Genomic DNA, 23,917 nt, shown 5'->3' with positions numbered 1-23,917 from the left:
ACTTGTGCTATTTGGACAGTCACACTGTCCTTACTCTTAGTTACAGAAAACGTACTTTTCTGAGAGCAAGTACCGGAACTTAAAAAGATTTACCATACAGTTTTAGAGCCCTAGAATAAAGAATATTTTAAATGACATCTCTGATAAACTAAAAACAATAATAATATAATAATAAAAAATCTTTTAAAACTATAAATCTTCTAAAAAGTCATAAATAGAGTTCACATATAGTACATACATACCTTAACAGTAGGTGATAGCCAACAGCCGACCAGTCCCGAACCCGACCAATCTCCGGCAGAGATTTCCGCCGCGAAGATGCCTCGGAGCGGAGCAGCCGCCGCCGGTGGTTGTCAGTCTGCTATACCCGCTGACAGCGAGCGGTTCTCGATTCCGTGCACCCGTTCTCGTTCTCGTTCTCCGCCGGAACTTTTACTGGCTAACACAAGGCAGTTGGCAGTCAGAACCCTCTCTTGGCTTTCACACGGCGCGAAAAGTGCTCGAACCTCTTGAGCAGGTAGCAAAGCCTAATCTCCTCTTAAGTACTCGGCGTTGGGCAAATAGCATAACATTTAAGCAGATAAAATATATTTTTGCTCTTCCGTGAGCAACACTTGTGTTTGTGATCAAAATATATACAAAAATCCAGCAAAATTAAGAAAAAGGTGTAAATAAAATGGGAAATCGACCAATCGGGAAGGCAAACGATTAATTAAAACGCATGAGGCGATTTTGGCAACTCGTAAAAACGCTATCAAGAACTGCCCACAACAATTTATGTGTGCATATATACCGAAAATGTTAAATTCTCGTTTAAAAGTTATATTTAAATTATAACTCGGACCTGTTGATGCCTGGCATGCGACTCGAGCCGGTTTTTTCTTATTTTGATTAGGATTTGAATACATTTAATTCAAAATGAATAAGCTTTGATAAGAATTTTTAGTTTCGTAAAAATGCAATCAGTAAATGGAAAATAATCTTGTTTTGGGAAATTAAAGTTCAACCAACTGAACTTTTGAAAGAATAACAATTCGAATGTATTTATTGTTTATAAAATCATACCTCCTGAGACTTAATTAACACCTTTGATTATCTCAGGCTAATGAAGAGATCAAACCGACTTTCTTATTTATGTAAATTCACCATTGTTTCTTCTTTCTCTTTAATTGCGAAGTAAATCACTGTAATTTTCAATATGTGCTCATAATTGTTACTTAGATGGCCCAGCAAATTATCAGTATCATGTTTTGAGCACAAAAAACCAACTAATTTTTCCATAATTAGCTTCAATTAGTTGATAGCCAGAGCTATGTTTATATTTAGCACTTGCCTCGAAATTGATAGCACATCTTTTAGTTCGGCAACAGTAATTTATAAAAGCATTTCTGCTTACTATAACAAAATTAATGGATTTTTTCGGTTCTTTTGTTGAAGTATATATTTTACCCTGTTGTGTTTACGCTTCAGGTGCGCACACGAACATCATTTTGGATAGTGAATCAATAGATTATGGAGTATCTTCATATAGGCTAGATTTGGGTCAAGTAAACGGGTGAATGTTTTGCCATTATGAGGTAAAAGTCCATTATATATCAGCTAATTGCTCGGAATTGAACTAATGACTTGCCCCGGCGTTTGCCTTTCACACTTTGGCTTAAAAAGAAATCCAAAAAGACCCCTCGAACCAGTGACTAAGCCATGATGCAAGCCCAGTTGCATTGTAAATTCCACAGATGCAATTTAGTGGTAGTATTTCCCGCTCGGATTTCTCAGGAATTCCGCACTAAATAATTGGAATACCCCGATTTTTCATTACAATCCATAATTTATTCGCATTGCGTCAGGCGAGAGATCTGGAGTAATTTGAACTTTTTCGACCGTTCGGCTTGGCTGGTCAACTGTTAAGCCAAGAACATCGTCGGTTTAGACCAATTAGTTGTCGAGGCAGTGTTATAGATCTGGTGTTCATTAGTTTGTTCACCTGTTTGTTTTGCTTGTGCCATTCTACCAGTTATTCCATAACACACACACACAGAATTTCATTCTGTGTTATTCTCGCCTCTGATGTTATGCTAATTTATGCGGAGCGTGGGTCCAGCTTTCGCTTTGAGGAAGTGGCCGCCACCCCCTTTTCCCTTTCTACCATCTGGTCGGTTTTGTTGGTCATACTAAAGTAAACAAGTGGCGTGACCTAATCCCATAAGTGGGCGGGTTCCGGCGGGAATCACTTCCTTGGCTTTGTGCCGGGTTCATAGGCCCACACACGTGCCGTTGCGTCAAAGGTTTATCAATCAATCTTCAGGCTCCGTCAAACTTTTGCTGAAATAATAAAATGTCTAGGGGTTTAACGAACCACGATTGGAAATTTTAATCTCGAAGGCATTGCTTCCTCGTCGGCAATCAAAGAAGAATATCAATTCACGCTTGAATATTGAAAAAATCTCAGACAGGGAAGCCTTAAATATTTATTATATAAAATTAAAGCTCAACCTTTTCAAGTAAAAATTTATATAAAAAGGCCTTTAAATTGAATGCTAAAACTCCCAGAATAGCTTGAAAAATATTACATTTTCTTTTTTTTTTTTGGTTTCTCTCTCTGCACTTAATACTTTAAAAGCTTGTGTCGAAAACAAAGGTATATAAAAGTCAAAGTAAAAGTAGAGCAGATTTCGTTACTTCTCCTCAGCCAATGACCTTTAATTACCTTTCACTCCCAAGAAAAACAAAAAAAAAAAAACAAAAAAACAGAAATGAGAATTACAAAAAGGAGAATCAGTGTGAAGAAACACAACCTTCTCGCGAATTCTCCAAGCTGAGATTATGAAATGGCATGTGAACATATACGTGGAACATTAAATTGAGTTATCTGATAAATCCCAAACAAACATTGCTCAAGAAATTAACAGAATCGCAACTTGGCACTTAATCTTGAATTTAATATTTCAGAGTTTATCTCGATTTAGCTTTTCTTTTCCCCTTTAAGAGCTCGCAATTAGCACGCCATTTCTCAAAGTCAATGACAGAAAAAGCCCATCCGTCACCGGCTGAATAATTAGTATCATTATAAAAAGCAAGTTCATTAGGGAAAATGTATATGAGAATTGAGGAAAAATATTTTTTCATTTACAATAGTGTACTGGATAAAAAAAGAATTTACTAAAATGTTAAAGCAACTAAATACTGGCTATTTATGGGTCTATAAAACCATATTGTATACAATCATTAATCGATGGGAGAGAGAAACAGTGTAAAAAATTGTATACATACATAAAAAGATATAAACAGAGTATAGTAGTAGCCTTTTTGTTAAAAGAATATATAATTATCAAGAAGTCAAAGCTTTAATGCATGCATTTATTGTTTAATTTAATATATTTACAGGCTTATAAGGTTATATAAATACCTATAAATTACAAATTGTTATGGATTTATTAATAGCTTGGAATTTTGAATTATCATATTCGTAAGTAGGAGGCTTAAAGCTGTTTAAATAAAAACAGTAAACTGAATTAATGACCCAGTTAAGCTTTACTAAATATTATGCCTAGGCTTTTCATTATAAGTTATAACTTTATTTACCCCTACCGATCAATTCCTTAACTCGCTTCCATTTCTTTCAGGTTACTTTTTAAAATCCAAGTGCTGACAGCATGGAAACCGAGTCGCTAAATCGCAAGAATTCCTCGCGGAAGAGCTCGATAGTAAATGGCAATGGCGATGCATCCACAAAGTTGACCAACGGAGATGGTGGAGACGGCGGCGATGGCGGCGGAGGAGAGGTTACCCTAAAGGCCAAGATGAGCCTGCTCAATGGCTGCACCGTCATCGTGGGCTCCATCATAGGATCGGGTATCTTCGTCTCGCCCACCGGTGTGCTGATGTACACGGGCAGTGTTAACCTGGCCCTCATCGTTTGGGTCATTTCCGGTCTCTTCTCAATGGTGAGTGCCGTCCCGCTTCGTTAATTCGATTAGTGGGGCAACGTGAGCAGCTCATAAATATTGATGGCCTGGTTTGCAAATGGGACTAGGTCTCAGACACCTGTTGCCAGAGCTGTTCCAGGTGTAAATAACTTGCTGGGGCGAACAGCTGGCAGCCAGGGAAAGTGCGAAGTTCAAGTGGGTGATACATGGCAGGACTCTCCCGCTCAATTACGAATGCTGGCAGGGTGCCACTGCGTCGCTTAATGAAATTATTGAAATTCCTGCACCCAATTCAGTTACCCAGCCACCCACAAGAACATGACAAGCCCTTGTCAAAGGCACGCACTGCGGCTTGACTTCGCCCACGATTCAATAAAATTGCGTATACGCAGCATTGCCAGTGACAGATGACAATGATTGGGCTCTCGCACTGCCAAAACACTTTAAAGAAAAAGGCACAGCCTGATGTTGACAACAGATGAAATTTTTCTTTAAAATATGAAAATTATTTTATATAAATTTAAAAAAGAAACCCTACTATTTAGCTTTAAATTACTTTTATTATATTTTAAAAACCCGAACTTCAGTAATTTTGTTGTATTAATTTCCTAGGTTGGCGCCTATTGTTATGCGGAGTTGGGTACAATGATCACCAAGTCCGGTGCTGACTACGCTTACATCATGGAGACCTTCGGACCTTTTATGGCCTTTATCCGTCTCTGGATTGAGTGCATGATAGTGCGTCCCTGTTCCCAGGCCATTGTGGCGCTAACCTTCAGTACCTACGTCTTGAAGCCCTTCTTCCCGGAATGCTCGCCGCCGGAGGACTCCGCCCGTCTCCTGGCCGTCTGCTGTATCCGTGAGTATTACATCAGTTTTGTTGGGCGGAAGAACCTCCGTTGGGCCAAGGGGGGGCCTGCAGCCGCTATCAATGCACTCCGCGTACTTGACCTATAGATTAGACACACAATTTAAATGCATCCCCTGAGTATAGAGCAAATAAACACGCTGAAAGAGTTTGCCACATGAGGCTTATCAGTCAGTGTGCCAGAATAATGGTTCGCAGGGGAGGCGGGGCGACAGTGGTTTGTTTTTGTTTTAGCTTGGAAACAAATCCATACAGATTGGACTGCATATGGGAAATAAATGTATATATAGATTTTTTTATAGTCGATAAGAGAGTTTGAAAATAAATTGGAGGTCTCCGATATATGTTAATCACACAAATTCTTTTTGATAGATCGAAACAATACAAAGACTTCAGCTTTTAAGATGATTAAAATAAAATTGGATAATTCTATATAGATATTTAAACGATTATGGATAATATTATACATACATACCTTACTTATATCAATTACAAAGCTAAATATACAGCAGCCATTTTCTTAGTATATAAAAACATTAAGATAAACTTCTTCAATAAATAATTAAGTCTGGGATTCTCCCAAAAAAGCGATTAAAAACCATTTCACGATTGCGATGTGTATTGAATTTATAAAAAAAAAATCATTTGTTAAGCTTTTATTTCGCTTGAAATGGCGATAATAAAAAGCCCTCAGTTTAATGAACTTTAAGCCGAATTAAAAAAGTATGGTGAATAATCGTGGAAAGTCATTTCCCGATTATCGCTAGATTTTCCACATTGCCCAAACCCACTTGTTGATAGTGCCAGATGGCGATTCCACCCATTACTTATTTAATAGTGATTTAATTGTGCGGAATCAAGTGCGTTTGCCTGGGACAATAGTCGAAGCAATGCAATAAATAACGAGTTGTCACATTGTCACATGTAAAACCTCGCGTTATTACATCACCCACATGGGTCGTTCGCATCTGTGGACTTATATCTTTGGCGTGACTTTAAAGTCGTGATGGGCTCCGGCTCCAATGTGGGTTAAGCGGTCTTCTTAGCCCATAATATATGTATTTTCATTTTATTTTGCAGTCGTGCTAACCCTGATCAACTGTTGGGACGTTAAATGGGCCACCGCTGTGCAGGATATCTTCACATATGCCAAAGTAAGTCGTTCTAGATTGGATTTCCCCCCGGGTCTGGGCTCATCAGTATCTCTCTCTCTCTCTTCCCGGTTAGCTGCTGGCCCTGTTTATCATCATTGCCACTGGCATGTACCAACTATATCTGGGCAATGTCCAGTACTTTACATTCGAGAACACAGACACCAAAGTCACATCCCTGGCCCTGTCCTTTTACTCGGGACTCTTCGCCTACAACGGCTGGTAAGCGGCTTAGACGGGGTCCCTTGGAGGGACAAGGACACTAACTAATTGGATTTATTTGTTCTGCCGTTGACAGGAATTACTTGAACTTTATCATTGAGGAGCTGAAGGATCCCGTCAAGAACCTGCCCCGTGCCATTGCCATCAGTTGCACGCTGGTCACCGTTGTCTATGTCATGGCGAATGTCTCCTTCTACACCATTCTGTCGCCGGATGAGGTTCTGGGCTCCTCGGCTGTAGCGGTGACCTATGCGGAGAGGGCCTTTGGCATGCTGGCCTGGACCATTCCAGGTGGGTTTACAAAAGGGTATAACTGAAGAAACGTTTTTAACTTTGTTCTCTGTTTTAGTTTTCGTGGCCTTGTCTACTTTTGGGGCTGTTAATGGCATCTTGCTCACCTCTTCGCGTCTCTTCTATGCCGGTGCTAATGAGGGTCAGATGCCGGAGATCCTCACCATGATCCAGATCCAACGATTCACACCCACGCCGGCTGTCCTGGCCATGGCTCTGCTCTCTATGTTGTATCTGACAGTGTCTGATATATTTGCCCTGATCAACTATGTGGGCTTTGCCACCTGGGTGAGTTAGCAAGGGAAGATTATTAATTATAAATAATAAATCTATAATGTATCCCTCCAGTTGAGTATTGGCGTTGCTGTCCTGTGCCTGCCCTGGTTGCGCTGGGCCCAGCCCAATCTTCCGCGTCCCATCCGGGTGCCAATGGTCTTCCCCATTGTCTACCTGATTGCCACCATGTTTGTGACCGTGGTGCCGATGTACGCCAGCCCTGTGGAGACGGGTTATGGCATCCTAATGATCCTCTCCAGCATTCCCGTCTATTTGGTGTTCATTGCCTGGAAGAATAAGCCCATCTGGTTCCAGAAGTGCATGGGTAAGTTGTGATGATGAGTACTGGGGGACCTGAACTCCACCAGAAGCCAGGAGCTGCTTGTTTCCTCTGATTTTTTTCACTGATTCACGCTGTGCTCCTACCCAAAAAACGTGTTTTCAATATTCTAGGCGGACTGACACAAGCCCTACAGAAACTGATGATGGTTGTGCGTCCCAAAGCGGCGTCAAAGGTTTTTAGTTTGCTATTTATCCTAGTTTTACTTTGGTTTAACACTCAACTCGCCCACATCCACACAGATTGCCTGCCTCAGCACTAACAACAACTTCTAGATTGGTTAATTCCTAACTTACTAACTAACGACCAAAAGTTTTGCACCCTCAAAAGTTTTCTTTGCACTTCTAACTAGCTAAATTGTAGATACTACTTATGATTATTCTTTCATATAATTGTTATAAATAATATTTTATATTTCCTTTACTTTCCAGTAAGCCTCACACATCTCCTACAAAAACTGCTCATGGTACTCGGCAAGCAGAAGAAACCAGCTCAGGTGTAAAAAGTAACGAATGTTCTTCGGCCGGCGAATATTTAGAGATTTCAGAGTTAGCCAGCAAGCAGAGGAAAGCATTTATAAGCCACACATTTAACTCTGCATCATGCATTATATAGACAAAGTAAAGCGCTTTTGTGTAACCAATGAAAACACACATACGAAACAAGAAAATATATACTATATATATTTTTATATACACATGTATATGTCCTAAGTTGAAACAAGGCCCAGTGTCCAGTAGGTTTACACACAGATTGAAGCCCAATTAGCTGACAGCTCCTGGACCCGGACTCAATGCAAAGACTGTGAAACGAAAGGGAAATTACAAGGAAACAAGATGTCCGGAGCTGAGGGTTAATTTGGTTGTTTTTTTAAGAGAGAGCAGAACGAGTCTTTTACGATTTTGGAGTATTCTCAAAAACCCACATGAATAAAATTAACTTTAATTTGTTTATCGAACTTCAAACAGATTTTGAAAGCATTTCAAACTATTTGCAATTTAGAAACCAGGCTCTACGCGCAGCTTCAAACTAGTGGAAAAACGCTTCAACATACTCAAAGGAACGTTCTACAGAGCTTCTAATAATAATACTTAAACATTATAAATATTTTAAAACACAGCCGATTTTTCATTGATTTTATTAAGACTAGCTTTAGTGGCACTGCAATTTTATATCATCATCTTCGGTTTAAGTTAAAAACTATGCTTAGTTCGCTCAGTGAGGTTTCATTTGTGCATCAGAGAGAGAGATTACTTCCTGTGACAACTGCCACTCGTACAAATACCCAACTAAACCCCAAAACCATCGCCTAATGCACATATCCAACAGGAGAGACGATTTCAACAGGAACATTGCCAACATACATATTAATACTTAATGAGAAATAACTCTATATGGAAATTGTTGTCTAATTACGAATACGAATCGAATTGATCTAGTATTGATTTTAACATTCATTAGTTGTTGTTGCTTTGAGTGTTTGACAACCAAGTGTTATTCATATAAAAACAAAGAATATTATTGCCTAATTAGCATTCAACTATTTAACTGTTACACACACAGACGTAATATGGAGCCGCAGCTGGGGAATCTGTTTAAACAACTATGAAACATATTGTTGACAATAATATTGTATTTATAAATGTATATTATATTATATATGTATACCCATACGAAACCTCTGTCTTTCTGAAAAAAAAACAAGTAAAGTAAATTGACAATTGAACGGGATTCCTCTTATGTTTTCCTCCAGGAAAATGGAGTTTTTCTAGGCGTCACAGGTGGGAGAGAGTAACATCTAGAAAAACTTCTTATCCCTGGAAATGGTTTAGTCCTACTGGTTAACTACTTATATATTGAACCAAGTGGACTCTCAGGTTCGCAATCTCCCTCTGCTTGAGGGTCTTCTCTGCCTCGGACAACTCGTACTTCTTGGTGCTGATATATACCTTCAAAGTGGATGCGTAGGCTGATTTTTCTGCTTCTAGTTCTAGTCTCTTGAATTCCCTTTGTAAATCATGGTATATTTCCTCACTGGCAGCCCCATCGCCTAGGCTACTTCGCGAACGTGATGCGTCGCCTCCACTTTCGTCTCTTGTCAGGCCCAGATCCTGGTTAATACACCTCAACTCCCGATGGAGGTCCATAGATTTCCTTTTGAAAAGATTCACAAAGTGCTGCTCCATGCCCAGCTTGAGCTGCGTAAACTTGGCATCTATTCGCTTGTACCAGGCGGCCAGGCCATTGTAGTCTTCATCCGAGAACTTGGAAGAGCGCCGACAATGAGCCATCGATATATTGGGAACCGATTTCACCGAGCACCGGGAGGTGCTGTAACGATTCTCTTTACTCAGGCCTATAGACATTTGCGAGGAATAATTCAGGTCGGTTTTAGCCGTTGACTGTCTGCCTTTTTCCAGGGAACTATAGGCCACGTCGGCCAGTTTCAGGACTTTGCGCCGGTAATCACTGAGTTCCGGTACCATTGGCAGCTCGAACATCAAAAGCGCTGGAGTGGTAGTCTTAAAGTCAAAGGACTCCCTCAGGCAATCGTTAAGAAGAGTATTCGAGACCCCTCCACTCTGCCTGCACTGGGGCACACTCTTGAAGAACTCGACCAAGTCCGTTCGATCCTCGCTGTTGAAGATATGGAACACCGACAGGCGAATCCTGTGCTGCTTGGGCTGGCTGTCGCGGTACACAAACTCAAAGTCCAAATAGTCATCGCCAATGCCGCGTCCTCGCAGTCCGGTCAAGTTATTCACAAGCCACTGGTGTAGATCCTTGGTGCTGGAGAAACTCTTTCCATTCAAGCGGTCCCGTCGCTGTTGTGGTGCCGCTTTAGAGTCCAAAAGCAGATTGATCATGTCGAATTTCCTCACATCGTAGTAGTCCACATTGATGGCTTTCAAGCGGAGACGCAGAAGCAGCATCAGTTTGTCCACCTCAGTGACGAGCAGGCGAGTCAGCAGGCTAGTATTGAGGTTCCTTTGAGATGGGAATCGCAGCAGGCTGCCATGACGATGGTAACGGAACATTTGGGCCATTAACTCCGTTAATTCCGACCTTATGTGAGACTCAAAGTCATAGCCAATGGCATCGAATTCCATGTGGCGGTAGTAGCGGGGAGGTTTCATACCAGGTTTTCCCACGGCATTTGAGATCCTCAGCAGCATAGCTTTGTTGTCCATAAGCTTTATCTCATCGTCTAGGCTAGAGTCATCGGAATAAGTACGACGCTTGGGATCCGTGAGGGCCACCATCACACGATGGTATCTCTTAGTGAGAACATTGCTGTTCATGGTTCGGAAAATCCTTACTTTTCTCTGTATGAGATCAATTTTTGAAACTTTGGAAATTTGGATAGTCTTAAAATAAGCCTTTTGAATTTAGACTGTTATTTCAAAACCCTGAAAGAGCTTACAGTCTTTTAGAGATTTAAGGGGTTAAGAGTTAAGGTTCAACCTATTTTAATAATAGTAAGAGTTGGGACATTTTAATAAAGACATTGGTTTATATTAGACATAAAAGCAAATGGACATTACACATAATTTAAATATTCTTTTCCATCAGATTGTTTAGCTTCTGCAGATTGACCTGCGAGGCCTGCAGCATGTGACCAAACTCAGTGTTGGCTATCTGCTTGAGCAGCTCCTCGAACTGGGCCAGTTGCTCGTCAAAGCGTTGACGATAGTGCTTCAGCTGCTCCGCCTGCTGGACGTACTGCATCAGAGAGGCGTGAACCTGCTTGAAGCGATCGCTGATCTCCTTCTGGCAGTTCTCAAGCTGATTAAGCTGGGCAAAGGAAGTGCTAGATGACTGCAAGCAAGTTGATGAGCATTAATTGACTTCTAAATAAGTAATTCCACTCACCATGGTATCCAGCTGAGGAGAATGCTGCTGACTGGCCAGGTGGGCCAGGACTAGCAGCTGTGCATTCCTGGCATCCACCTGGGAGCCACTGGCCAGCACATGGAACATAATGAGCATGTACAAAGGCTTGCTGCGGCTTTGATTGGTGGCGTACTGCATGAAGGATATGAGTTCGGTGCCCACCAGGGTAGAGGTGATCAGATCGTCGCTGAAATAGCAACGCAGTCCGCACAGCGAGCTCACACTCAGCTCCTCGAAGGCCACCAGCAGCACGAAGAGACGAACACTGAACTGGATGCCCCTCTCCTTGTGCGCCACCAAATACTCCACCTCCAGGGCATCGTGGCCGACTCCAGTGCTGAGATCTGCTCGCAGGCGGTACTGATTGAGCAGCCAGAGCATCAGGCCTTGGGTGTCGCAGAAGGCGCTCTGGGTCTGCATGCTGTTACCCGTGCTGCCCCGCTGATCCTCCTCCAGCAGCTTGCGGAATCGAACTATGCCGCGCTCCAGATGTAGTTCCTCGCGCTGCAGCTTCGCATTCACCTGGATGACTAGAGTATCCAGCAGGAACATCAGATGGCACTCGCGCTTTACCCGCAGATGCATGGCAAAGCCGTCACGCCGCTCCACGAAAAGGCAGTGCAGCAAGGCGGGAATCTCATCGCCGCACTCTTGGGTGGTCAACACATCAAAGCGGAACTTCTGGGCCAGGAGCAGGTGAGGTTTAGACGCATTCTGGCAGTAGAGCAGCCTGAGAGTGCGATCGTCCAGAACGCTCACCTGCCCGCCATATTGGAAGGTGTCAGCCGCCGGCGGCTGCTCCTGCTGTCCCCGTCTTGGCACAGGTGACTCCGAGAAAGTTTCCCCCGCCGGTTTATCCGATTCTTGAGGGGAATTGGTGTTGCTTAAAAGCACCACAACTCGGGTTTGCTCCATGGTAGAGATTTAAATAAAATTCACAGAAAAACACAAAAGTATTTCAGAGACTCAAAACACGACAAAAAGTTACATAGACCGCGTTTCACCGTTACTTTTGAGCTTCAATGGAAGGTAATGTTTCGTTCGGTAGCTTTTAGAGAAAGGTGGCATCGCTCTAGGTAAAATAAAAGGTGACGAACGCCACCATGATCCCTTGACTGAATAAGTGGAGTATGGGTTCAGAAAGAAGATTTTAATCGAATAATTTTATTTAACGAATTTTCAGCTTCAACTTCTTTTCTTCCTTTACATAACGAAGACATTTTTGGAAAGCCTTGACCACGCAAAATGAAAACATTCCTAAAATGGCCAAGAAGCCAAGAAGAAAAGTGCCCAAGACATCCAAACTGTGGTAAGTGAAAAAGTCCAGTTCCCTGCCGGCCACTCTCATATGAGTTGCTCCCTTGTGCCGCAGAATATACTCGGTCCACCAGATGGCCGTCTCCAGAGGCTTCATTGGACGATCCCTATACAGAGACGCTCTTGCTCTTGCCGCCTCTTCGAAGCTCTTCTCTGTCAGCAGCCGTAGGACTGTTGAATTAAAGTCCTGGCTGGTCATTTTCTTCAAGTTGAGAACCAAACCCAGACCTTGGCTTTTAACATGCTCCATATTATTGAACTGGTCGAAGAAGCAGGGCAGTCCCAGCATGGGCTTTCCGTAATGAATGCTTTCGATGGTGCTCAGCAATCCTCCGTGGGTTATGAAAAGCTTTACCTTAGGATGAGCCAGGATATCCTGCTGTGGGAACCATTTGCTAATAAAAACATTAGACGGCTTTCCAGGCAACTGATCATCATCGAACTTCCACAGGACACGCTGTGGCAGGTTGGCAAAGGTATCCATAAGTACCTTCCGAAGGTCCTGCGACAAAGATTTACTTCTGACATTGGTGCCCAAAGAGAAGTATATAACGCCATTCTCCCCAGCACCTTGGATGAATTCCTCCAATTCCTGCGATAAAGGTTTCGGCTCCTTATCAATATGCAAACCTCCCACCTCGATCATATTTGGTACATATGAGCGGGGTGAACTCAAAGTGAAATGCTGATTAACAAAGATCAAGGCGTAGTTTCGGGAAATCTCAGATAACGGCTGCTTATCGGCGATTTTCGGAAAATATTTTCTGTAGAGAGTCTCCTGCTTTCCTCGATGCCGCCAACTCCAGTTCATCCAAGCAATGGATCGATCTAAAAAGTGGGATAAGCGACCGCGAAATGTCTTCAAATCGTAGAGGTTAGATGACGGAGACTGGATGTACGACATGGGCGATATATTGCCCACAAGTCCATCGATTTTCCAGTCGGTGCCGTAGGGAGCCAGGCCAATTATTGGAGCCTCAAAGGTAGCTGCTAAGCCATAGAGGGCATCCAGGCGCCACAGATCCGCAATGACCAAGTCAAACTGAGCCTTTCCCGGGCTGAGAATCTCTCGACGCACTCCGTCACTACTCAGCACTGTCCTTGTCAGATTAAGAGTGTATTCATTGATAAAGTCGTTACCCTTCCAAAGGCTCTTAGGTTTATGTACAGATTTAAGAATTTCTGAAGGGAAAATGTAAAGGTTAAAACGGAAATTTTAACTAAAGTAGCTTACCTTCAAAATTATCAAAGACTTCCGGGACAGGTACATCGTATATATTTTCCACAGGCTCTTTTAGAGGAAAGGGATTCACAGATGTTATTTCGTGGCCTAGGGATGCTAATTTCTTGAGATAGGACAAGCCGAAAAAATAATGCGAAGGACTTGGTATAGGAAACAAAGCCAGGATTCGAGCAGCCTCCAGATAACCGGGCAGGAGACATGCCAGCAGGAGAAACCAAGAAGTTTTCATTTTCTGTAACGGGCTTGTGCTACCCTCGAGCTCTCTATGAAGACTGAATACCGAAGCCTGATAAGATCAACCTATATTACAAGGCGAGTGAAGGGAGGAATAATTTTCATAATTTCACTTAGATAAGCTAAACCAACAGCTGAAGCTGGCGACCTTGTTTTAATATTTGATCAATCAGTCGAAAGATTTATAAAGTTCAAGATTAAAGCTGTTGTTTGAAGTAAATAAATTATTGTTTTATTTATTTTTATTTTCTTAAAAATATGAAAAATACAAAATTTGTTAATCGTTATATTCTTGTTATCAATTTATATAATATTAAATAATATAAATAAATAAAATAATAAAACATTTTATAATTGTTTAATTTAATTTTAAATAAATTTTATTTTATAAATATATATAAAATAATATAAATTAATATTCATTTTATTTTGTTTATTTTATTTAAAATTCGATTATATTTTCCTGGCGCCACCGTACAGATCAATAACCAAAATTTATCGATAATTGCCAGGCTATCGACCCTCTCGCACCTCTAGCAAAAACTGTAGTACAAAAACGGAAAACGTTTTCCTCCTGGAAATAATTAAAGAAAAGCTCAACAGGTGGAATTTTGACACCGTAAAACTGCAGGAATCCGCGGAGTACTCGATTAGATAGGAAGTTCCGGCGGAAATAAAACCGAAAGTTATGCAGAACGCAGCTGTGGGGGAAACAGCTGCCAGCGGTTCCCAAAAATTACGCCGGCCGGACCTCTTATAACCCAAAGAGCACAAAGAGGAAACCGGAAGCCAAGCCAGACCGTCACCAGTATTCCCAAGCCCCCGATGTAGCGAGGGTGCTCCATAATTAAGTAAGATTTAATGAACAACAGCCGGACGCCATGGCAGCGAAGGAATCTTTTCGCGAGCGACAGACCCAGGAGTTGGAGGTTATTAAGGTAAGCAGCTGTTGAATAGCCGATGAAATAGTGACGAAATCTGCTTCTCCCCTTTCGTGCCTAGGCAATCTTCGGCGGCGATGTGGAGGATTTGCGACCCCAGACCAATGCGGCGGTGTGGAAGCCCACGGACATCAAAATACGGCTCACACCGCTGCGGGACTCGTCCAATGGCCTGGAGGCCTATGTCTGCACCAAGCTCCATGTTACCTGCCCTTCTAAATATCCAAAACTGTAAGCAAAAAAAGTTTCTATAAGAAAAGAATACCAATAATTATAATATCAATTTAAGGCCACCGAAAATCATGCTGGAAGAGTCCAAAGGAATGTCAGATCAGCTCCTGGAGGCGCTGCTCAACCAGCTGCAGGCCCAATCCCAGGAGCTACGCGGCGAAGTGATGATCTACGAGCTGGCCCAGACCGTGCAAGCCTTTCTCCTCGAGCACAACAAGCCGCCCAAGGGCTCTTTCTATGACCAGATGCTGCAGGACAAGCAGAAGCGGGAGCAGGAGCTACTAGACATGCAAAGGCAGCGGGAGTCGCTGCAGCGCCAGACCCTGATGGATGAAGTGGAGCGGCGCAAAGAGATGTTCAAGACAGAGGCCAAGCGGCGAGGTGAGCCGAGGCGCAGCATGAGCGAGTCGAATCCAAGGCATCCTAGCTCCTCGGAGAGTTCGGAGAACTCGTCGCCCTATTATCGTGGCCACATCTATCCCAGCAAGTGCCTGGATCATCGCAACACGGAGACGCTTTACTTCCACAAGGTGGGCAGGCAAATACAGCGGGGATGCTGTCTAGGTGAGTGCTGGACTTTTAAAATTATTTGGGAATTAGTAGTGAAGTCTAACCCTTTCCCAGGACACTCACAGCGTGGCTGCATTGCCTACACCGGCATCGACATGCACTGCGGCCAGCTGCTGTACATCACCGAGTGGAACATCAAGTACTGCCAGCTGGAGCAGCCATGCAGTGGCGGCGGCAAATGCCACTGGAGCAGCGAAACGAAATGTGCGGGCAATCACCGCGTGGACGAGGTCATAGCCTCCATAGAGAAGCAAGTGGCCACCCTGGCCCAGCTGCAGCACAAGAACCTCATAGCCTACGAGTGCGTGCTGTGCATCAAACGCAAGGAGGGATTGCTGGTATATCTGGTGCAGGACTTTCTCCTCGGCACCAGTGTCTTTAGCATCTCATCCTCGCTGGGCTGGTGCATGGATGGAGCTCGGATGGTGGCCCGTGGCATGCTGGATGCCCTTATATTCCTGCACAACAAGGGCATCTCACATAGCCATCTGCTGGATAGCACAGTCTTCATGGACAACACGGGCAATGTGCGCTGTTCGGACTACTCGCTGGTGCCCAACCTCCTGGAGCTGCTAAGCGGACCGGGTCAGAGCAGCAATCGAGGGGATCTGCCCGCCTTGGGTGCCCTGGTGGAGAGTCTTATGCCGACGAATAGCTACGAAATGCGCGACTTTGTGGACAAGTGAGTGTTGGATAACCCAAAGATAGCCTCTCCTAATCCCTTATTCCTTACAGGTGCAACTCGGACCGCACTCTGTCGGCTTCAGAGCTGCTCGAGCATCCTTTCCTGCGCTTTTATGTGGACAATGGTCAGCAGCAGCAACTAGTGCAGCTTCCTCAACAACGACACCCCAATCCCGGCCAGCGTGTGGCCACTGCTCTGCCCTACCAGATACCCACTTTGGCTTTAAGCCAATCCCGCCTACGAACCGAGTTCGAGGTGCTTATGTATTTAGGAAAAGGAGCTTTTGGGGATGTCCTAAAAGTACGCAATATCCTGGACAACCGGGAGTATGCCATCAAGCGGATACCGCTACCCGCTCGCAGCCGGCAGCTATACAAGAAGATGACCCGCGAAGTGGAGCTGCTTTCGCGTCTAAATCACGAGAATGTGGTGCGTTACTTCAACAGTTGGATTGAGAGCGTGGATGATGCAGATGCCGCCGAAATGGACAAGCTGCTGGGTGGAGAATGGTCACAGAGCCAGCAGGAGCTGAGCGGGAAGCCTGCCAAGTCGCCCCAGTTGGGCCCCACTATAGAGGAAGATGAGGACGAGGAGGATAGCTCCTCCAGCATGTGGAATGCTTACATGTAAGAGAAGCATAACCTGCCACTCCCGAGACGGATTAAGAATTGTTTTATTTTTTATGCAGGCCTGCTTTGGAGGATTCCGATTCGGATGGCATCGAGTTTGTGGACTCAAACGGGCAGGTGGCTGTCTATGACAACGAGGAGGAGGAAGAGGACTCCACCAGGGGCAAGACCAGCTCACCAAAGCCTCTCATGCAAGTCATGTACATACAAATGGAGTTTTGCGAGAAGTGTACACTACGGTGAGGTTTTTGATGCAAATTCTAATAAGAACTCTATCCTAATAAGATCACATTTAGCACCGCCATTGATGATAATCTCTTTGACGACACCGATCGACTGTGGCGCCTGTTCCGGGAGATCGCTGAGGGCCTGTCGCATATCCACCAGCAGGGCATCATCCACAGGGATCTCAAGCCTGTAAACATTTTCCTGGACTCCCATGATCAAATCAAAATAGGAGACTTTGGCCTGGCCACCACTAGCTTCCTGGCTCTGCAGGCTCACGAATATCCAGCACCCGTTCCTGTACACAATATCACCAGCGCCGAGGACGGAACTGGCACCGGGAAGGTGGGCACCACTCTGTATGTGGCTCCCGAACTCACGGGTAATGCCTCCAAGTCGGTGTACAACCAGAAGGTGGATATGTATACACTGGGCATTATTCTGTTTGAAATGTGCCAGCCGCCGTTTGACACAAGCATGGAGCGGGCCCAGACCATCATGGCCCTGAGGACGGAGTCTATAAGCATACCAGAAAGAATGCTTAAGGATCCCAAGTACGAGAAAACGGTGAAAGTAAGCTTTTCTTATATACTTTTTTACATAATTTAGTATCTGTAGTTCTTCCCCTTCAGATGCTGCAATGGCTGCTTAGCCATGATCCCGCCCAGCGTCCCACGGCGGAGGAGCTGCTTATTTCAGATCTGGTGCCTCCCGCTCAGCTGGAGGCCAACGAACTGCAGGAGATGATTCGTCATGCCCTGGCCAATCCGCAGAGCAAGGCATACAAGAACCTGGTAGCTCGCTGCCTGCAGCAAGAAAGCGACGAGGTCCTAGAGCACACCTACCACTTGGGCAGCAGTCGAGCCATGAAGTCGTGGAACTCTATTGTCATAGACGATATAGTTTCCCTCAATCCGGTGATTGAGTTTGTCAAGGCCAAGGTGGTGAATCTCTTTCGGAAACACGGGGCCATTGAAGTGGATTCCCCGCTACTGTCGCCGCTCTCCGCCAGAAATAGTCGAGCCTATGCCAGTGCCAACGCCGTGCACCTAATGACCCACTCTGGATGCGTGGTGGTGCTGCCCTGCGATCTGCGCACCCAGTTTGCCCGTCACGTGACCATGAACGGGGTGAATCTCATCCGGCGCTACTGCGTAGACCGTGTTTATCGCGAGGAGCGGGTTTTCAACTTCCATCCCAAGCAGAGCTACGAGTGTTCCTTCGATATCATAGCACCCACAACGGGCAGCCACTTGGTGGATGCAGAACTGCTGTCGCTAGCCTTTGAGATAACCAGCGAGCTGCCACGTCTCCGTGAACGAAATCTGGCAATACGCATGAACCACACGAATCTGCTGAGGGCCATCCTCATCTACTGCAATGTCCCAAAGTCGCAATATGAAGCCCTGTTTGAGGGCACCCTGGACTTTATCGAGTCGCGCATCTCCCGCTTTCAGTTTCACTCCAGCATCACGCTCATCATGGAGAAGTCACGCACCTCGGCCCAGACCCTGATGGATATGCTGTTGGCCAACTTCCTGTTGACCGGCTCGAGGAGCACTGTGGATGATTCTGCACTGAAGGCCCTGATGCGGGGCAAGGGGGAGGCGGCTTCGCTGGCGAGAGGTGCTCTGAGGGAGCTGGAAACTGTGGTGGGCCTAGCCTACAGCCTGGGCGTCACGGTGAGTAAAGGAATTTATACAAAATTCCCTGATCTTGCAGCTTCCTTTCCTCTCCCAGTGTCCCATTCACATTTGGGCGGGTCTGCCGCTCAGCTTCGAGCGTGCCAGCAGTGGTGGCATTGTTTGGCAGATGACTGCTGACCTCAAGCCCAATCGTTCTGGTCATCCCTCGGTTCTGGCAATTGGCGAGCGTTACGATGCCATGTTGCACGAGTTTCAGCGGCAGGCACAAAGCTTCAACTGCGCCTTGCCATCTAGGGGAGTGCTCAGTGGCGCAGGCATGACTTTCTATCTGGACAAACTGGTGGCCGCCGTGGAGTATGCCAAGGATTGTCGAGCCATCGATGTGGGCATCTGTGTGTGTGGCACGCGACCGCCTCTCAAGGATGTAACCTATATCATGCGGCTGCTCTGGTCGGTGGGTATCCGCTGCGGCATTGTGGAGGCCGCCAGCGAAGTCGGCGATGAAGCCCAGGATCTAGCTCGACTGGGAGCTCTGCATGTTATCCTGGTGGCCGAGAATGGTTCCCTTCGAGTGCGTTCGTTTGAGAGAGACCGCTTTCAGGAGCGGCATCTAACGAGAACCGAACTGGTGGAGTTTATTGAGAAACTTCTAAGAACGGAGGCCATAAGCGGAGCCACTGTGGACAACTCCAGCCAGGTGTTCAACACGAGTGCTGGTGGTGGTGGTGGTGGCGGTGGCAGCAGCGGCGGCAAGGAGCGCGGCGAGAATGGACTCAGCACATCCGCCTCGAATGCCACCATCAAGAACAGCTACAGCTACAGCCAGTTGCCGAATCTGCAGGTCTCCTTCCTCACCCACGAAAAGCCCACAGCCAACTATAAGCGGCGACTGGAGAATCAGGTGGCGCAGCAAATGAGCTCCACCCTGGCTCAGTTCATCAAGAAGGAGACTTTTGTGGTGCTGGTGGTGGAGCTGCCGCCGGCTGTGGTAAATGCCATTGTGGGAGCCATCAACCCGCGGGAAATACGCAAAAAAGAGACTGAACCGGAAATCAACTTTGTGATTGAAAGGTGAGTAAGTAAATACTCAAATTAATCTTAATTTAGTAAGAATTTATATCTTACAGATTTCCCAAATACAAACGCTATATATCGGATATAAATGACGAGGTCATGGACTATCTAACCGATGCCAAGACACCAATTGTGGCCTTGTACAGCATTTCCGATTCCTACTACCGCGTCATCATCTAACCCACAGCAAAACTAAAGATGGCCGAACTACTTAGTAGTGCTCGTCCCTAGGTTAAGCTTCGAATTGTCACAAAACTTAATTTTTGGCCAAAATTCTACTTTAAGTGGCTGTGTTCTCTGATGCCATTTACCCAATAATCGAATCAAAATTTGTTTCTATAAGTTTAACTTCAAAGTGGAGACTAAGGAAATTGATGAGATCCATCCAGAAATCTAAGTTTTTCAAGGTCCTTTTCCACACATTCGAAAAAACAATTCACAAGAAATCTGTTATAATTAGTTTTAGTCAATATTTCTTACTTGGTTTAAAGTAAAACGAATCCTATACTGATGCTGTTCACGCCTAAGTCAAAAGAATAGTTAAAAACTAAGAAAAAAAAAAAATCATATGCACGTAAATATCAATTTATAGAAATATATTTTTAACTATACATTGAGATTTTAACTTAAAGTTTGTAAGTTTCAGTCTTTAGAGGGTAGCCAATTGTAGGGAAGGCACAAAAATCGGTACTGTCCGGTTTAATATAATCGGAAAAGAAAAACAATTTGGAAAATTTTTATGTTCAGAAATTTAAAAATTAAATTTTATGTTTTTTTTTTTATATGTTTCGTTAATAGCCATAATGCAACATTTTCCCTAATATAAAAATCGATCGATAAAATCGATATTTTTATACCCTTGCAGGGTTTTATAATTTTAGTCAAAAGCTTGCAAAGCGGTAATTTACGACCCTTTAAACCATATATATTCTTGATCAGAACAAAAAGCCTAGATCGACTCAGCCTAAAGCACTTAAGTTAAAAATTGAATCCCGGGCTAAGCTTCAAAATCACTTATTTTACACACAGAGCAAACCAAGATTTGAGTCTTCATCTATATTTTATAAATACGTACAAGTTTTAAACACGAAATTTATATAGCCTACAATAAAGTTGCATGTTTCAAAAGTGCCTCCCATTGGGAGTCCAAACAAAAATCACGCTCCGTTCTCTCCCGCGGATTTGTTGAGGGAACGGGCTATGCCCAAGGCGGGGCCTTGGAGGACCTTCCGCGAGAGTCGCATGAAGCCGGAGACGGGATCACGACCAAAGTACTTGACCTGGATCTCCTGACCCACCTCCAGGTTCAGCGCCGAGGGATGGGCAATCTTGCGTTGATCCAGCTGCGAGTTGTGCAGCAGGGCAGGTGGCATACTGGGATACAGGACGACCATGACGCCGGTGTCGCGCAGCTCAGTGATCTTGGCAGTGTAGATGCCGCCGAACTCCAGGTCCGGCACTCGCTCTTTGACCATGTAGCCTTCGATCAGCTCCTTGGCCTCGTCCATGGCCGCCTGCGAGGGTGCAAATAAGGAGAAGTTGCTCTCGCCCGAGGCTGTTAAGGTGGCTCCGGTCTCCAGGTAGATGCGTTTCATGTGCAGACCGCTGGGACCGATAAGTTGGGATCTCTGGTGCGGCTCCACGGTAATGGTTTCGCTCACGGGCCAGCTATCCTTGCGGTACTTTCTGGAAATTGAAATAATTTCTTGTATAATTAAATAAATTTTCCAGTTAGTATACTCACCTCGGCTCCCGGATGGCCTCCCCCATGATATCCAAAATCTTAGACTTGGCATCGGTGGCCTTTTGCAGCGACTCCATGACCACCTTGAGCGGAATGCCCGGGATCTTGAGGTCCGCCTGAATGGCAGTGAAGCCCTTTCTCGTGCCAGCCACCTTCATGTCCATGTCGCCCATGTAGTCCTCGATTCCGAGTATGTCGGTGAGAATACGATAGTCCTGCAGATGCTTGGTGTCCTCGTTCTCAAATTTGGTGACCAGGCCAATGGCCACGCCCGCTGCCGGGGCACTGACCGGCACTCCAGCGTCCATGAGAGCCAATGAACCGCCACACACGCTGGCCATGCTACTACTCCCATTTGATTCCAGCACTTCTGAGGTGAGCCTTACAGTGAAGGGGTAATCGTGTGGGAGGGTGGGCAGCAATCCCCTCTCCGCCAAGGCTCCGTGACCCAGTTCTCGGCGACCCAGAGGACCAATCCTGCCCACTTCTCCCGTGGCATAGGGCGGAAATTCGTAGTGCAGCATAAAGTTTTTGGCCTTCAGACCACCACTGTCCAGGGCAGCCAGGGAGTCCAGTTTCATGGCGCTCTCCGGCGAGTCCAGGCTCACCGTGCAAAAGACCTGCGTCTGACCGCGCTGAAACAAAGCGGATCCGTGGAGCGGCTTGTACATGTCCACCTGGCAGGAAATGTTCCTCAGCTGGTCGTAGTCCCTGCCGTCACATCGCTGGCCCCGCTCAAAGATCAGTTCCCGGAAGATGGTTCTACTGGTCTGGTTGAACTGCTCGCCAATTAGGGAAGGCTCCGTGTCCGGAAAGGAACTCCACACCTTGTCTATCACATTGGAGCGCACCTCATTGACTGCATTGTCTCGCGAGATCTTGTCGTGCTGTGCATCCTGGAAGATCTCCCTAAGCCGCATCTCACACATACTGCGAACTGCCTGCTCCAGTTCCGGGTCCACGGACGGCGGAGCTTCCACCTCCCTTTTCTGCCTGCCGTATGCCTTCTGGAGGCGTTCGATCTCATGAATGATGGACTGCGCCTCCCGAGTGCCCTGCTTGATGGCCTTGAGGAGGTCCTGCTGCAGCACCACATTGCCCTTGCCCTCCAGCATCACCACCAGGTTCTGTTTGGTGGCCGAAACGACCAGGTCCAGTTGGGAGGACTCCAGCTCCCTTCGGGTAGGATTGATCAACACCTCGCCATCACAGAAGCCAACTCTGGAAGAAAAATTATCAATGAAAATACTCCTATCTTGGGTTTCCCCACTCACCTCACAGCTCCGATGGGTCCATTCCAGGGAATATCACTCAGCGACAGCGCCATGGAGGCAGCGTTGATGGCCAGTATGTCCGGGCTATGCACCGCGTCCATGGCCAGCATGTTGCACACCAGCTGCGTCTCCGTGCGGTAATCCTTTGAGAAGAGCGGACGCAGGGAGCGATCGATCAGGCGGGCGGAGAGAATCTCCTTCTCGGAGGGACCCAGTTCTCGGCGCATAAAGTTCATGGGAATGCGGCCGGAGGCGGCGTTCTTCAGACGGTAGTCCACCACCAGCGGCAGAAATCCCTGACCCGGCGAAGGCTTTGGCTTGGCCACCGCGGTGACCATTACGGCGGTGTCTCCCATCTGGCACACGGCGCTTCCGTTGGCGAATCGTGCCAAGCGGCCGGAACTGAATGTCATGTTACGTCTGTGGGGGAACTCGTTGCGTTATTGGTTTAAACATCCCCAGTGGAGACCAAATACTCACCCATTGCTGAAGTTTACCTCGACGGAGGGGGCTTCTCCATTGGCGGCACTCTGGACACTTCTTTTGTGGCTGGAAATTGATGGGTTCAGGCATCTTAGGCGGTAGTTGAGGAGTTTCAGGGATTTCCTTGTGAAAATCATGGTCATTACCTAAAATCTGCCGGTTGGTTCCGGCTAACACGACATTTGAGTGCCCTGTAAACATGAAGATCTTTAATATGTTAATTGAGTTTGGCTTTTAGCTTACCCTGTATGATAAATATTTTGTATTATTTAAGTTGTAATTTTTGGTGATTTTTTTATTTTAGTTGAGACCTCTTTAAAAATGATAGTGCTTATTTAATTGAAGGCAGTGTGCAACATGTGTGCGGAGAAACAGCTGATTTGATGAAGTTGCCACACTATGTTACCAATTAATAGCGAAAAAGTCTGGCAACGCACCAGTGCTGCCAGACCGCGAGTTCAGGCTGGTTTCATCTTTTTAGTGTGCCCAGAGGCCGTGAAAGCAGAAATCTCAATTTTGTTCCCAGGTTAGGGGCTTTCCCTATAGATTAAGGGTTTTTTTTAAACTTGTAATAATACTATGTTATTAAAAAGCATTGTTTAATTCATGATTTACCCAACAATTGCAACAATTTTTGAACTGAACAAATCTAG

The 23,917-nt window shown here is 45.4% G+C and overlaps 6 protein-coding genes across 9 annotated transcripts; 2 read left to right on the top strand and 4 right to left on the bottom strand.

Annotated features, from left to right (window-relative positions):
- The first annotated feature begins 392 nt into the window (after positions 1-392).
- LOC108086036 (Y+L amino acid transporter 2) lies at positions 393-7,771 on the top strand. Of its 3 annotated transcripts, none has more exons than XM_017182853.3 (9): positions 393-517; positions 3,624-3,944; positions 4,539-4,785; positions 5,875-5,948; positions 6,022-6,167; positions 6,244-6,458; positions 6,517-6,746; positions 6,807-7,059; positions 7,506-7,771. In XM_017182853.3, exons 2-9 carry the CDS (start codon positions 3,654-3,656, stop codon positions 7,574-7,576), a joined length of 1,527 nt encoding a protein of 508 aa, XP_017038342.1. In that variant the 5' UTR covers positions 393-517; positions 3,624-3,653; the 3' UTR covers positions 7,577-7,771. The 3 variants fall into 3 exon arrangements, with proteins under 3 accessions (XP_017038342.1, XP_070142648.1, XP_017038344.1); XM_070286547.1 differs by lacking the exon at positions 393-517 and adding an exon at positions 7,188-7,249 and having other exon boundaries at positions 3,574-3,944; XM_017182855.3 differs by lacking the exon at positions 393-517 and having other exon boundaries at positions 3,574-3,944.
- A 916-nt stretch (positions 7,772-8,687) lies between these two features.
- Positions 8,688-10,488, bottom strand: LOC108086037 (uncharacterized). Its single transcript, XM_017182857.3, has one exon. The coding sequence runs from the start codon at positions 10,374-10,376 to the stop codon at positions 8,916-8,918; it is 1,461 nt and encodes a 486-aa protein (XP_017038346.1). The 5' UTR covers positions 10,377-10,488; the 3' UTR covers positions 8,688-8,915.
- An 80-nt stretch (positions 10,489-10,568) lies between these two features.
- On the bottom strand, positions 10,569-12,034 carry LOC108086039 (uncharacterized). Its single transcript, XM_017182859.3, has 2 exons — positions 10,948-12,034; positions 10,569-10,893 (listed from the first exon to the last, which is right to left on the bottom strand). The coding sequence occupies exons 1-2, from the start codon at positions 11,881-11,883 to the stop codon at positions 10,627-10,629; spliced, it is 1,203 nt and encodes a 400-aa protein (XP_017038348.1). The 5' UTR covers positions 11,884-12,034; the 3' UTR covers positions 10,569-10,626.
- A 77-nt stretch (positions 12,035-12,111) lies between these two features.
- Ugt35D1 (UDP-glycosyltransferase family 35 member D1) lies at positions 12,112-13,781 on the bottom strand. Its single transcript, XM_017182858.3, has 2 exons — positions 13,520-13,781; positions 12,112-13,467 (listed from the first exon to the last, which is right to left on the bottom strand). The coding sequence occupies exons 1-2, from the start codon at positions 13,755-13,757 to the stop codon at positions 12,137-12,139; spliced, it is 1,569 nt and encodes a 522-aa protein (XP_017038347.1). The 5' UTR covers positions 13,758-13,781; the 3' UTR covers positions 12,112-12,136.
- Positions 13,782-14,298: 517 nt separating this feature from the next.
- Gcn2 (eukaryotic translation initiation factor 2 alpha kinase Gcn2) lies at positions 14,299-20,410 on the top strand. 2 transcript variants are annotated; one of them, XM_017182850.3, is made up of 10 exons: positions 14,299-14,700; positions 14,765-14,934; positions 14,993-15,498; positions 15,559-16,186; positions 16,240-16,815; positions 16,878-17,057; positions 17,115-17,616; positions 17,676-18,725; positions 18,784-19,760; positions 19,817-20,410. In XM_017182850.3, the coding sequence occupies exons 1-10, from the start codon at positions 14,644-14,646 to the stop codon at positions 19,941-19,943; spliced, it is 4,773 nt and encodes a 1,590-aa protein (XP_017038339.2). In that variant the 5' UTR covers positions 14,299-14,643; the 3' UTR covers positions 19,944-20,410. The 2 variants fall into 2 exon arrangements, with proteins under 2 accessions (XP_017038339.2, XP_041631048.1); XM_041775114.2 differs by having other exon boundaries at positions 14,993-16,186.
- A 394-nt stretch (positions 20,411-20,804) lies between these two features.
- PNPase (polyribonucleotide nucleotidyltransferase 1) lies at positions 20,805-23,723 on the bottom strand. Its single transcript, XM_017182851.3, has 5 exons — positions 23,508-23,723; positions 23,262-23,455; positions 22,782-23,201; positions 21,508-22,728; positions 20,805-21,449 (listed from the first exon to the last, which is right to left on the bottom strand). The coding sequence occupies exons 2-5, from the start codon at positions 23,405-23,407 to the stop codon at positions 20,921-20,923; spliced, it is 2,316 nt and encodes a 771-aa protein (XP_017038340.1). The 5' UTR covers positions 23,408-23,455; positions 23,508-23,723; the 3' UTR covers positions 20,805-20,920.
- Between the last annotated feature and the right edge of the window lie 194 nt (positions 23,724-23,917).

The sequence above is a fragment of the Drosophila kikkawai genome, chromosome 3R (genome assembly GCF_030179895.1).
Source record: "Drosophila kikkawai strain 14028-0561.14 chromosome 3R, DkikHiC1v2, whole genome shotgun sequence".
NCBI lineage: Eukaryota > Metazoa > Arthropoda > Insecta > Diptera > Drosophilidae > Drosophila > Drosophila kikkawai.
The sequence above is the reverse complement of the archived record's forward strand: the minus strand, read 5'-3'. Positions and strand labels throughout refer to the sequence as shown.

What these genes read in the sequence shown, in the direction of transcription:
- LOC108086036 (XM_017182853.3), top strand. Translation starts at nt 3,654, where the DNA reads ATGGAAACCGAGTCGCTAAATCGCAAGAATTCCTCGCGGAAGAGCTCG. An exon ending in CTCTTCGCCTACAACGGCTG is followed by an intron (nt 6,168 to 6,243) that starts GTAAGCGGCTTA and finishes TGCCGTTGACAG; the next exon opens with GAATTACTTGAACTTTATCA. An exon ending in CTGGTTCCAGAAGTGCATGG is followed by an intron (nt 7,060 to 7,505) that starts GTAAGTTGTGAT and finishes TTTACTTTCCAG; the next exon opens with TAAGCCTCACACATCTCCTA.
- LOC108086037 (XM_017182857.3), bottom strand. Translation starts at nt 10,376, where the DNA reads ATGAACAGCAATGTTCTCACTAAGAGATACCATCGTGTGATGGTGGCC.
- LOC108086039 (XM_017182859.3), bottom strand. Translation starts at nt 11,883, where the DNA reads ATGGAGCAAACCCGAGTTGTGGTGCTTTTAAGCAACACCAATTCCCCT. An exon ending in CTCCTCAGCTGGATACCATG is followed by an intron (nt 10,894 to 10,947) that starts GTGAGTGGAATT and finishes ACTTGCTTGCAG; the next exon opens with TCATCTAGCACTTCCTTTGC.
- Ugt35D1 (XM_017182858.3), bottom strand. Translation starts at nt 13,757, where the DNA reads ATGAAAACTTCTTGGTTTCTCCTGCTGGCATGTCTCCTGCCCGGTTAT. An exon ending in AGTCTTTGATAATTTTGAAG is followed by an intron (nt 13,468 to 13,519) that starts GTAAGCTACTTT and finishes TTTTCCCTTCAG; the next exon opens with AAATTCTTAAATCTGTACAT.
- Gcn2 (XM_041775114.2), top strand. Translation starts at nt 14,644, where the DNA reads ATGGCAGCGAAGGAATCTTTTCGCGAGCGACAGACCCAGGAGTTGGAG. An exon ending in AGCATGTGGAATGCTTACAT is followed by an intron (nt 16,816 to 16,877) that starts GTAAGAGAAGCA and finishes TTTTTTATGCAG; the next exon opens with GCCTGCTTTGGAGGATTCCG. An exon ending in AGTACGAGAAAACGGTGAAA is followed by an intron (nt 17,617 to 17,675) that starts GTAAGCTTTTCT and finishes CTTCCCCTTCAG; the next exon opens with ATGCTGCAATGGCTGCTTAG.
- PNPase (XM_017182851.3), bottom strand. Translation starts at nt 23,407, where the DNA reads ATGACCATGATTTTCACAAGGAAATCCCTGAAACTCCTCAACTACCGC. An exon ending in GAGGTAAACTTCAGCAATGG is followed by an intron (nt 23,202 to 23,261) that starts GTGAGTATTTGG and finishes GTTCCCCCACAG; the next exon opens with ACGTAACATGACATTCAGTT. An exon ending in GAGGCCATCCGGGAGCCGAG is followed by an intron (nt 21,450 to 21,507) that starts GTGAGTATACTA and finishes TTCAATTTCCAG; the next exon opens with AAAGTACCGCAAGGATAGCT.